The 12,099-nt window shown below is 47.3% G+C and overlaps 4 protein-coding genes and 1 non-coding gene across 5 annotated transcripts; 1 reads left to right on the forward strand and 4 right to left on the reverse strand.

The window, feature by feature from the left end:
• Positions 1-1,360: 1,360 nt before the first annotated feature.
• Positions 1,361-1,432, reverse strand: FOIG_07539. Its single transcript has one exon. It is a non-coding gene; the product is annotated as a tRNA-Gln (tRNA).
• Positions 1,433-3,022: 1,590 nt separating this feature from the next.
• Positions 3,023-4,656, reverse strand: FOIG_07540 (uncharacterized protein). Its single transcript, XM_031207114.1, has 7 exons — positions 4,290-4,656; positions 4,165-4,231; positions 4,069-4,096; positions 3,998-4,010; positions 3,859-3,948; positions 3,458-3,800; positions 3,023-3,408 (listed from the first exon to the last, which is right to left on the reverse strand). Exons 1-7 carry the CDS (start codon positions 4,565-4,567, stop codon positions 3,154-3,156), a joined length of 1,074 nt encoding a protein of 357 aa, XP_031062647.1. The 5' UTR covers positions 4,568-4,656; the 3' UTR covers positions 3,023-3,153.
• A 1,266-nt stretch (positions 4,657-5,922) lies between these two features.
• FOIG_07541 (uncharacterized protein) lies at positions 5,923-7,722 on the forward strand (the record flags this gene model as incomplete). Its single annotated transcript, XM_031207115.1, has 3 exons — positions 5,923-6,791; positions 6,842-7,523; positions 7,594-7,722. The coding sequence occupies 3 exons, from the start codon at positions 5,923-5,925 to the stop codon at positions 7,720-7,722; spliced, it is 1,680 nt and encodes a 559-aa protein (XP_031062648.1).
• A 449-nt stretch (positions 7,723-8,171) lies between these two features.
• Positions 8,172-9,363, reverse strand: FOIG_07542 (uncharacterized protein; the record flags this gene model as incomplete). The annotated part of the gene is made up of 3 exons (XM_031207116.1): positions 8,754-9,363; positions 8,337-8,708; positions 8,172-8,288 (listed from the first exon to the last, which is right to left on the reverse strand). The coding sequence occupies exons 1-3, from the start codon at positions 9,204-9,206 to the stop codon at positions 8,172-8,174; spliced, it is 942 nt and encodes a 313-aa protein (XP_031062649.1). The 5' UTR covers positions 9,207-9,363.
• Positions 9,364-10,480: 1,117 nt separating this feature from the next.
• Positions 10,481-11,303, reverse strand: FOIG_07543 (uncharacterized protein; the record flags this gene model as incomplete). Its single annotated transcript, XM_031207117.1, has 3 exons — positions 10,481-10,501; positions 10,572-11,027; positions 11,103-11,303. 3 exons carry the CDS (start codon positions 11,301-11,303, stop codon positions 10,481-10,483), a joined length of 678 nt encoding a protein of 225 aa, XP_031062650.1.
• Between the last annotated feature and the right edge of the window lie 796 nt (positions 11,304-12,099).

Below are 12,099 nucleotides of genomic sequence, written 5' to 3' on the forward strand. Positions count from 1 at the left end.
GTCAGGGTAGACACGTGGAAAACATGGGACCCTTAATCAGCCCATCCGGTGCATTATCGGAGCCTGCCCATTTCACTGGGTAAAATAGAGTTTACTAGCCTCGTCTCGACGTTTGGGGCTGCGAGTCAATCGGCCGCTATTACGAGACAAGTCTTAGGCCCGGCGTTACTGGTAAGCCACGGACCCACGAACTAGCACTCCAAATTCCTTTTTAGAAAGTTTCTGTGGGGCGACCCTGTGAAATTTCGTGATTGATTGATTATCTAGCTGATGATCATATTGCGTAAAGCAATTCTTTCTGCGAGGTCGGACGAGGAACGCCCCAGAAGGCTGAAAATAAATTGGGGGTTCAATCCACTAAATTTCCGTCAACGCGCACTCCATCAGACAATTGGCTGGCGTCTGTTATCAGTGACATAAGCCTACTAGAAAATATTTCTTATCACTGTCAGCTTGTGAATAGGGGGTTAAGCCGCCGCTCAGACAGTGGCTTTTATTCCGCCATCGCAAGCGCTTCCAGAATGAGCATGTCGCCGTTCTTAACAGATGCGATAACGTAGCTGAAGATACATGTGATCAACCCCTGGCTGCTGGGTTATTTAGCCACTTCCCGGCGATGTGGTTCAGATCTGGATGCTACCCCGTGGCTGTGCGGCCGCAGAATAATCACAAGGATAGAAGGTCAATTGAATTCGACCATCAGATGAGCCCCTGAGACACACTGTCTGGATCGATCCTAGATAACGATCTTGTTCTCGGTTCATGTTTTCCGTTCGGCTCCGGCAAGTGGACATGCTATTGGATCTGATGGGTCAGAGTGTTTTTCGTCATTGGCGAATCTTCGGATATTTGCGCCATTTTCATCCCGTCCTCGTCACTTGTTCCTGTCGATCATTCGTGGGAAAGACAGGGTGCCAAGGCTTTAAAATCCTTCGACACGTGGGAGCTGCCGGGTTTAAGTCATTGTTGTGACTTGACAATTAGAACACGAGTCATGGGGCTGTCGCGTTAGAAGATACAGGGTAGCATGCAAACAAACGATAGCGCCACTGCAGAGCGTCAATAAGCATTTATTATGCGTCAGGACAGCTCAGATTTGTCTTTATATATATATACATAGGATTCTCTAGACAAACGAGTATTTACAGCTACATTCCAAGTATCTCGCGACACGCAGATGGCGTCGCAGTCCAGCTAATAAAATCCAGCACGATTACTAAAATGGATCACCAGGGTACGCGTTACTCAAGAACCTCAACGCAGAACAACGCTTATGCGTAAAATCCCAAAATGTGATCTACAGTTTGTGTGATTTAAAAGTAAGAAAAAATAAGATGTAAATGTCGCAAAAGTTAAATAAAGGTCTCGGAGGGAGTCGAACCCTCGCTGGCGGAATCAGAATCCGCAGTCATAACCGTTAGACCACGAAACCATGAATTCGACTGGGCATTTTTCAAACTACTACGCCTATCACTTTACTATCCTCCCGTGGAAAAAGATGAGCAGCCTTCGTCGTAGGCGTATTGCTGATTTCGCATAAACATCAGAATGCCAAATTTCTTGTACCCGTCACGAGATTCCGGTAAGTATAGGCTTTTCATTACAGTATATTTGTTGAGAAGTGGAACAGGGACTTCTTCCTTTGCTACCTGATGACAGGGGCCTTTGTTCTCGGTCAATTCGTACAGCGGACAATCACAGTATCAATTGGTCGCATAGCCAATGCTCAAAGCTGCCCATCATAAGTGGATGTTCATGCAATGTAAGCGCCCTCCTTGTGTAAAAAGTGTTTGTCTTCCGCCATGACCTAAGCATTTTCAAGATCACTCTCCAACAAATCGACAATCCCAGCGTAGACATCTTGACAAAAGTCTGCCCCTTCAGACAAGCAGTTAGTGATGTGTGATACCTAAAATAAATACCCAGCTGGAAGCTCCTATTGTAAATACACACTTTTAATTGTCAGTATAATTCTCACATAATAGTCTTTACGTACCGCAGAGGTAATAAAAGGTAATCCAGCCCAGCTACCAACCAAGTTATAAGGTAAGACATATAACCTAAGCATAATAGGTTCAGCAAACAGCTTGCCAAAGCTTTCTACGATTTGCGCTGCTGCAAATACTCGACCCCGAAGCTCCTCACGAACTGCGAGAGTGATAGTAGAAAGCGCTGCGACACGAATCCCGTATCCCGCTGCAAAAATGAGTACGCCTATAAAGGGTTCGAAGGCCAAATATTAGTACAATAGGTTAAACAATGGCTCACACCTACCGAGGTGAAGAGTTGCCGATGAACTAGCTGTCCCGATAAGCAGAGCGCCAGCTGCCAAAAGCCCCAGACTGCAGAGGACTACGGTATAGCCAACCGTCTGAGGGTTTGGCCTGTAGTGAGACAGAACCCGGGAGCTACAATGAGGGACCACGAACAAGAGGCCATTCAGCCATGAGAACGTTCTACCTGGTGTCGTCTTTATTGGAGATAGTAACCATGCTGTCAGCCCCTTCGCTGGAAATGGTGCCAACACGGCTTTGGCAGATGGATGGGATCTGGCTGGATTTCTGTTGGCCTCGGATCCAATTGGCAATGCTGTCGCGGCATATGATAAGGTGTCAGTTCCTAGAGCGCAGGGAACTCTCAACTCTTCACATTAGCGGATAAGTATTGCAAATCTTGAGGGCATCACCTTTGCTACATTCAGACGCATCATCCAAATAGGCGGACTTCTCAAATGGATAGCTGGAAGATGACTAAACAGGTCTAGCATTAGATCTGGTTATTATGGCTTTTGTAATATTGTTATTCTTACGGGGTGCGAATATAGCTTTATAGGTAGCTCTTGGGCATCAGTTGCGCTTTTGTTAGGCCCAGTTACAGATACTTGGTTAGGAATGGCTAATATAACATCTGATAAAGATGAAAGTGAAGGCCTGTTAAAATTGGGAGAGAAGAATATACTGGTAGGATCTATTAGCTTAGGAAATAAGGCATAGTTAGTGAAGAATTAGTTTTTTAATAATATACTTTATATTTGTCTTTTCATTTCTCAAGTTAAATCCTTTGACATTCTTTTGATACTTATAGGCTATAGTAGGGACGAGAGAAATACTACTTGTTAATCATCTTCCGATGTAAATTTGTACGACTTTATGCTTATGCAGGTGTTGGCTCCTCTCTCGTCTCTGGCTTCCGTGCCCAGACAGCCCTGAGACGTATATAGACGTGATGTTTCCGGTTCCGAACCTCACGTCGGAACTTGGCGATATAAACATGGACCTCTTCCATCGACCAGCCTAATAGATTGGCGGCTAATGTTACGAAACCTTCAGTATCCTGGGTGAGGAAGACCTCTCCAAACCGGCCAATCTCCTTAAGCTTAGGGTCCATGGGCCACGGGTTCAAGGGACACTTTTCGAGTCAGTTATTAATGTTGCAGCAGAATGGTCTTATACATTACCTTAAACTCCCACTCATGAATGTCGACGAATCCCGCCTCTTGTAAAGCAGGCCTTTGGACTTTATCGTCGACAACGGTAAAGCTGTTGCCGATCTTCTTTGAAGCCTCGACAAAAATCCTTCCCCATTGAGCCATTGCAGAGTCATATGTGACGGTACCATCGTCGCTTTCTGCAGTTGGGGAAATTTCAAAGCTCTCAACCCAGCCACCAGGCTTGAGAGTCTTATATGCTTGGCTGAAAAGCTCTGTCCAGTCTGGAATGCAGCCGACCAGATAACGAAGGTGAACATAATCGAATGACTCAGATGGGAAGGTCCACTCTTGGTTGCAATCTTCAATCTCGCTGATATCGGGGTTAGAAATAAAATATCTATACAGATAAGTGTAATGAAGTAGCTCACAATTTCAAGTTGGGTGGGACCCAGCCGGGCTGGATGGGTGAGATATCGGTACCAATGACCTCGCACCCAGGGAATTTGTCGGCAAAGTCACTGAAAATTAGTTAAGAGTTGGTAAACTACCGCATGATAGGTAACCTACATAGCCCAAATACCTGCAGTATAAATTAGTACGGGCAATCTCGCGGTCACACAAGGGAGGCCATTTCATACCAGTTCCAGTCCCGACGTCAAGAACTTTCTGATAATTGGCAAAAAATACCTCAGTAACACGACAGGCACAGCATTGCATTGTGTTATTTGACGAACCTGTATGTTGTCTTCCAGAGGCGCAAAGTATAGTTCTCCATCGTGGGCGAGTGTCCACATGTGGTGACTAGGTAGTGTCCTGTTAGGCGAGAGGTAGCACAACTTTCGCAGGAGGGGTATCTCACGCGATATCCATGGCATCACTTTGGCGCTCATCGTTCGACCCCCAGTAGGCTGCGTTTCCTCTCTCACTGTGAAACGTTCTGCCATTGATCGTACGATAATTTAGGATGCTCGATGACATGGAGGCCGTCGAGCTCTCAGCGTCAGATCCTAAAGTCAAGTCCTCCCCCTCATCTTGAGCCTCATCAACTGCAATTGTTTCGTTGACTGCTACCGACGGATCCTGGGGCGATCGTGGAGACCGGGGTGACCGGTTCTTTGGGCTGCTAGTGTTGGACATTGTATTAATAATGGAGATTCCCAGAAGAAATGGATGGCAAACTAAAGCAAACAACAAAGTAATTTTAAAAGAAAGGAGCAGGGCCAAATCCTTTTAACCTGTTGGTTGTTTAAGAAGCACAAGTCGAGTCGGGGGCTTTCCGGTGCGAGCCCAGCAAGGGAAGTGACAAGGAACATAACATGACATTATTGCATGTTCTATGCATAGGCGACAAGTTATTGACCAATGGTATCTAAGCGTTTGCCAGGTTGTTGGTTGTCCCCCGTTTGCTGTTGCATTTGAGGAGGGGGTTTTCAGGTAAGGTGGATTTGCGCGAAAAAAAAAAAAAAAGGATAATAGACCCTGTAAAGAGGTTGTACTGTCGATTGAAAACTGGTACAGACTGCTCCTGCTGACCGCCTGTAAGAGAGAGCGGATTTTAGAGCTTGGCAGTGTTCCAATTGGTACAGGAGCTGGTTCCGTAATGTGAAGGGTCGATGGTCTTGGCATCCAGACCAGTGAATAGCAGTGAAAGATGATCTGAATTAACCATGGTCGTCATGGTTCTGCTTGGATCTAATTCTCCTTGCAGGTTCGAGCTCCATTACGGTCTGCCAGGTTCTCGAGGTTCGATACCCTGTCTCTTATTTTCGCCAGTATACCTGTTTATTGTGAGTGGCTCAATGTAAAGACAGATCGTTTTAGACCCGGGAACATCCCTTCACCTTGGGAGTCGATCAACCTTCCAGAAATAACAAAGCGTTGCCCTCAGGTCATTCGCAGTGTCTTGGAAAACCTTGAAGCCCTTCCCAAGACGAAACTGAACTTTCTTCAACGTTTCTTCTTCGCGCCAAAGATCTCCCATTGGGTTATCGATCAACGCCTCAATTTTGTAATGAGGGACCAGGTCCAGGAGAAGCTTTTCGCAGACATTTTGGAGTTTGATCCTTTCAGTTTCCAGGTTGCGAATCAAGCTCGTAGCTCGCGCTTGCACTTGCCCCATCGATACAGAGTGGAGAGACCCTCGGTGTATTTCTCCAGTGCAATAATGAGAAGAGGTATGGAGCCAAGAACGATTCCAGCGACTTCTAACCCTGACATATTTGGTAGGGATTTGAGGAGAGTAATTATCGAGGGGAAAACGAGGTCTTACTCATGAGGTTCTGTCGATTTTCAGCTCAAGCGGGGAAATATGCACTTCCAGCTAACACACCGAAATGATTATCGTTAATTCGCTGCATTGTAATCAGTTGATTTGTATTACTCACCTGTTACTTGTACAGCACGTCACTTCTCTCTCTCCAAAGGAGGTCGGGTCTCAGTCTTCTATCTGAACTAACGAGACTAAAATGGACCAAAGAATTACAACTACCGCCATGCAATGCATCAATTGCTTTGGACAGATTGTCAGAGCACCCGCAACTTTAGCCCCCAACTCGCCGACCTTCGGAAGGGATATGGCGGACCAACAGACACGATTTAATGTGTGGGCTGGAAACATCGGCGCTCACCGCACTGGCTTGAGCTCACTCGATTATCGACTTCGGGGCTCTTCACATATAAAATTCCAGGTGCTGAGTCTTCTCAAAGACCTGATTGAGCTCATGCAAGGTGCCCCTGACATCCTCACGGGAAATGGGGTTCTTTGGGACCAGATTACTGCTGGCGATGATGAAGATTTCGAAGAATCTGATGACCCTGATACAGAATTGGATCAGACCTTTGTCGATATCGCAGACGTGGTAAACTGTCTCCTTCGTTTCAGCGTGGCCATACGAAATCCTGCGCCCCACGATCGCTTTATCAAGTCTCATTCAATTGATACATCTCACTATGAGATCTTTGACATCCAGCACGTCTCGTCGAAGTTTCGAACGATAGAACCTCTCCTTGCTGAAAGACTAGGCAAGGCGATAAGTCGACGGCGCCAGTTATTCAATTACAGATTAGCTGACCGCACAAAACTGTCGCAGGGTCTCACCCACGAGGGAGGCGACGCTGAGACGATAGCCTCGTCACTTCCGGAATACCATAAAGATGTCGCTCGTGGTGGTCAGCCCTTACCCATAAATGCGATTGGGGACGAGGGCTCAGACTCTGGATTTTCCCAGACGTCATATGCCACTTCGCTGGCAGATCTCGATCAATGCCGAATCCCCCCTTTACCAAAAGAGTCATCAGAGGGTCCGTTCGAATGCCCCTTCTGTTATACAATCATTTTTGCAAACACCAGAAGTTCGTGGAAGTATGTCCCCCAACCCCAATTTTCGGGCCTTAACTAGAATGATGTTCAAGGAAGCACGTTTATGGCGATTTACGGCCATATATATGTCTGGAGAAGGATTGTGAAACTCCAGGGAGAGAGTTCTCCAGGAGGCACCAGTGGATGGAACATGTGAGACAGATTCACTGGAAGCTATACTCATGTCCACTCGCGTGTGAGTTGGAGTTCTCTTCTCCATCCGAATGCATAAAGCATGTTTTCAGAAGTCACGCGGTATCGGTAACCACTAGGGACCTAGATGCGCTTGTGTATCTGAGCCAGAAGCCCATGGACATTAAACAAGGTAACCCTTGTCCAATTTGTGCCGAAATGATGCGATCCACCTCACAATATCAGCGTCACGTTGGCCGACATCAAGAGCAACTGGCACTATTCGCTTTACCAACTGTAGAAACGGATGATAAGGATGAACGTGGTGGCGAGAGTGATTCAAGTGCCGAGTCGATGGACATGATATCTAATCAGGACGAGCGAGGCGATAGTAACAAACAACCTAAGGAGCCTGCGACCTCGTATTCGATGCTTGGAACAGACGAGATGACTGCTTTGCCAGTTAACAATCTAATTACTAGTATGACCAATGGGCTGACCGAAAATTTCATACCACGAGATGGAATTGATCGAGAGGTCATTACAGCCGATATCTGCCGCTATCTCGAGAATAAGGCCCTTGTACGACCTGGACACTATGAAGTGCGTAAGAACAAATATATACCCGTCAGTCCTAAATTCGAGGCTAACCCAGCTTCTCTGAAAACTCTAGAACCCTCAAAATGGCCAAGTAGTTCAGGGATACTATACAAGCGCTCATCATGTCTTAACCACAGTGAGTGAGGTTCGATTCCGCTTTTGTAAATGGAAAGGGAACGTTGACTGGACTCGTAAGCCATGATAAGAGATCTGAAAGCAGACTCTGAACGATGGGAATGAGAGAGGCAGGCAATCGCAAGTGTAACGCCAGGACAGTTCCGGTATCAAGACTCTCCGTCATACGGAGAATTACACAATCCACGATTCCTGTAAGTCTAGCCATAAGGTATGTTTTCTGACAGCAAGGGTACAAAAGGCTCTTATCAGACCTTTGGAGAGGGAACCAACGAGCTCATAAATGGTGCAGATAAGGTTTCGAGTACAGTAACTCTATCCAGAAAAGAATGACAATGTTCGATGCAATGTATATACAGCTCTTGTTTTGATGATATTTACAGTGGATAAATATAGTTCATAGAAGTTCAAATGTGTTTTGGGTCAATCCTCCTAGACTGGTATCCCGGATGTCACCCCGAAGATCCCATCATGCAAGATTGTTGAATATGTGGAGCGGTTTACTACATAAGAATGTCAGTTTTTAGCATCCAAAGAATGGTTTTGGACATGACTTACGATAATACCGAACCACTTGAGGTCATTGTCATCGAAATGAGGAACACCGTGTGTGATACCCTGGCCCAAGAAAGCCTAAAAATGTCAGCTATCACCTCCACCTTATGAGACTGCTTATCTTACCTGGAACTTCTCACCAAAGACCTGGCGAGTGAAAGGGCTTGCGGGAGTGTTAGGTGTAGATGACTGAGGGTTGGAAGAGTATCCAAAAACACCAGTCCACTGCTTGATCTCCTCATAGTAGTTCTGGACGTTGAGAGTAGGGTCGGCAGTTCCATGGTAGATCTGGAACTTGGGTCGAGCACCGTTGTAGCCGGGGTACATGTTCTTGACGACGTTGGCCCATTGGGTCTGAGTGTAGATGGACTTTCCTTGGGAGCAGGTTGAGTTCCATGCAGCGGGCTGGTTCTGCTGGCTGACGAAGCAGCCGGCGGGAACACCAGCATAGGCGCTTCCTGCGGCGAAGACGTCGGGGTAGGTAGCAAGCATGACGTTCTGTTCCGTTAGTAGTGTATCATTGGAGAATCAGTGTTTACTTACGGTCATCATGGCACCGGAAGATTCACCAGTGACAAAAACCTTCTTGGCATCACCGTTGTACTCCTTGAGAACAAACTTGGCCATGTTGGCGATAGAGTTACTGCATCCACCACCGTTGTGCGTCAAGGTCATCTTGGACGAGACATCCCAGCAGTTACCAGGGGTATAAGGAGTCTGAGGGTAGACAACGATGAATCCGTACTTCTCAGCATTGGAAGCCCACTTGGTACCCTGGTAGTAAGCCTGAGCGGTACCAGTGCAGTAGTGAAGAGCAACGACGACAGCAGGGTTGGACTTCAAGTTCTTGGGAACATACAAGAACATCTTGGTGCCGGTTGGGTTGCTGCCATAGCTGGTGACCTCCTTGAGCTGACCTCGAGGAACGACCTCCGCACCGAGGACGGTGCTGAAGAGGGCTAGTACCCAGAAGCTGATGATAGCTGTCAACTGCATGATGAAATGTGTTGAAAGAATGATGTGCCAAGAAGTATGGGGAAACAAAACATGACGGGTGGTGTATCAGCCAAGATATATACCCGCTCCAAAAGCCATGTGGAGGCCCATGGATCGATCTCATCTCCTGACCTTGCTCCAATGGATCGAACGGACGTGTATCCTCCGCCAGCCGTTGTTTCCAGTAGCGAACGAATCTCGTTCAGGGAACGAACTCCACACCGCTGGTCCTCAGCCTGGAATGTCGGGGTCATAATACAAATTCGGCACATGGCGGATATGCCGATGGGCCTTTTTGGCTAAAACCCCCCCCGCAATGAATTCATGCAGAGGGAAAACTGATCATTTTCCTGATTCTGACGAGGGTAAAGTACGAGTTTAGCCTGGGATAATAACCGATCGTGGTGTGTTTCAGTGGGACTTGAAACCTCGAACCTTTCCTTATTGAGACGCGGAGGAAATTGGAGCGTAGCATCGATGACTTGAGGACTATTCCACCAATTGGATGGAGGGGAAAGCTGACGGTCTTAAAACACCAGTTAAATTACACGGATTCTGTTTCCTGTCAATGCGACTATATTGCTTCGTCAGGTCATCGAAAATTTGTGTCATGACTTGAACGTGCCATGCTAGGGAGGGAGTCTGGACCCTGAGATGGGCCGGGGAAGACAAGAATGCTTAGGACATCTATCCTAAATGACAAAAAGACTGATGCAAATTCGGTACAGATTTTAGTAAACTTTACACTAGATATTTTCGATACCTTACTTCAAGGCCAGAAGCTTCAAGTCTTTTGTCGTGTTGGATAGTTTTGTTTGCTCCCCTGGCATGTCTGTTACAATGCTGGCTTTGATCCGGATATGCGGCAAGTTTGTTTAATGGGTCAGACAAGTTTTTATCAATTCGCAACGTCGCTCGCTATTTAAAAATCCATGAACGAGAAGCTGGAACATGAAAGCAGTATATTGCACAGACGCAAGAACTCAAGAGCCCCTCAATGGCGTAAAGGACAAGCATGGCTGGAAGAAGAAAATACTTGCCACTCAAGTTACATGTTGTGTGGTGCCACAAAGCTGAATCAAGAGAGCCATTAAAAGCTAGAGCATTGATTGAGCCAAGACTCCGAGCCTGGATATACTAACGACAGGGTAAACACCGACAAGAATGGAAAATGAGAAGACCACCAACGCAACCGCGAAATATTCCCGCGAGACATCCTCATCCCCTCCATCGCCATGAATCGAATCATCCTCTGCATCGCCACCATCGTCTCTCTATTCCTCGACATCAAAGCCCTGTCCTCCATCAATAAAAGACTTGAGACTCACCGACAACCCATCGGACTCGACTCTAAACCACACTCACTTTTGACCAGAATAAACAGGCATCCCACCAGAGTAAACGACCGCACAGCGGAGGACAAGCGAACAAGTGAATCTCGAAGGGTGCCAACAGATTTGCCGGTGCTAGTGTAGGCGGGTTGGACAGCGGCGATGCGATCGCGGACTTCCTCCAAGGAAAGATTGGCGCCGGCCTGGAGAGCAAACGTGTTATGGGAGAGTATTCGGCTAGAGGCTGACCTACAGACTGGAGGAGCGAGAGAGCTAGCATCTCACGACTTGAGGTTGACTCTTTGACAGCAAGGATTTTGAGATTGTCCGGGTTCTTGAGGCGCATGTGCAGTTCGCGCCAAGCAGACCCGCAACCCCCAAGAGCGCGACCACGACGCCAGATCTGGCGCCCGGTGGCAGTAGGCGAAACACTTGATCTATACGAAGTTTGGGATTCACGGCGAGACAGATTGACCACGAAGTTCCAGTACTATTTGGCACATAGGATCCAAGTCAAAATCGAAGTCAGGGAGCATATACACATCGGTAGCCGAAGAAGACTTACCAAGTCACAGACCGTTTCGTTTCGGTCGCAAAGAAGACAAGAAGTGTCACCGGACTCGTTTACAAGACAACGGCAGCGAACATCATGATCGATGGTCGCAACACAGGCCAGGCAGGGTATGCCGTCGATGCCTTCGAAGCCAACAGCCTCATCGTACTTGTAGTCAATGAAGGCGGTCGCGATCGGATCAAGGGAAGCCATGGCCGAAGTGTCAGCAGAAAGAAAGAACGCTTGAAGAGTTGAGAAGGGAACTGAATGCGGCGATGATGCAGCAAAGAAGCGAAAGAGAGGGCACCAGCAGAGATGACGAAGAGATGCTCGAGGGAGAAAAACAAAAGAGTGAAAATTCTTTCTTTGCTGTTGGCCCTGAGCGCGTAGCGCGTTGATGCTGGCAGACGAATTAAAACTGAATTGCTGCTCCTGTTCTGGCTCGCAGGCTGGCACTGGTGGACAGCTTCCAACCACCCAGCCAGCAACAAATCGTGGTCAGCATTCAATTTGGACGCGATGATGTCTACAACCGGGATGAACAGGAAAGTAATGAGGAGAAAGGGGCCGAGTTTGTCAGAAATTCACGCATCCCATGACCCCAAGCAGTCCGAGAACGGGCACACTTGATCTTGCTCCATATCCTCTCAGTGTGTTCTCGCGACGGGATGACATGAAGCGAATTGTACCGAAGCCGGTTGATCAAGTCTATGCCTGCTTCGTATTAATGTCATCTATCGTTCATCGCGCAGAGAAGTCGAGGTATTATACTAGATGGTCGGACGAGTTGGGCCATGATCCAATTCGGTTGTGAAAGGCGGAGACTCAAGTTGGTGCAGGTAACTCTTGGTAGCTCCAGTCAAGACGAAACCTGGTTGATGAAGAATATGGACTGTAAGCAAGATCGAGATTCGAGGTTTATTAAGGTGAGTGGAGGGCGTGTGGATGCGACCCTGTAAAAGGAGGAAATGGGAGAGAAGAGGGACGATAGACTTGAAACACCCGGGGC

Source organism: Fusarium odoratissimum (genome assembly GCF_000260195.1).
Source record: "Fusarium odoratissimum NRRL 54006 unplaced genomic scaffold supercont1.11, whole genome shotgun sequence".
NCBI classification, from domain to species: domain Eukaryota; kingdom Fungi; phylum Ascomycota; class Sordariomycetes; order Hypocreales; family Nectriaceae; genus Fusarium; species Fusarium odoratissimum.

Coding starts and splice junctions, on each gene's coding strand:
- FOIG_07540 (XM_031207114.1), bottom strand. CDS start 4,567: ATGTCCAACACTAGCAGCCCAAAGAACCGGTCACCCCGGTCTCCACGA. Junction 3,801..3,858: donor GTCCCACCCAACTTGAAATT/GTGAGCTACTTC, acceptor CCCCGATATCAG/CGAGATTGAAGATTGCAACC. Junction 3,409..3,457: donor TTCATGAGTGGGAGTTTAAG/GTAATGTATAAG, acceptor TGACTCGAAAAG/TGTCCCTTGAACCCGTGGCC.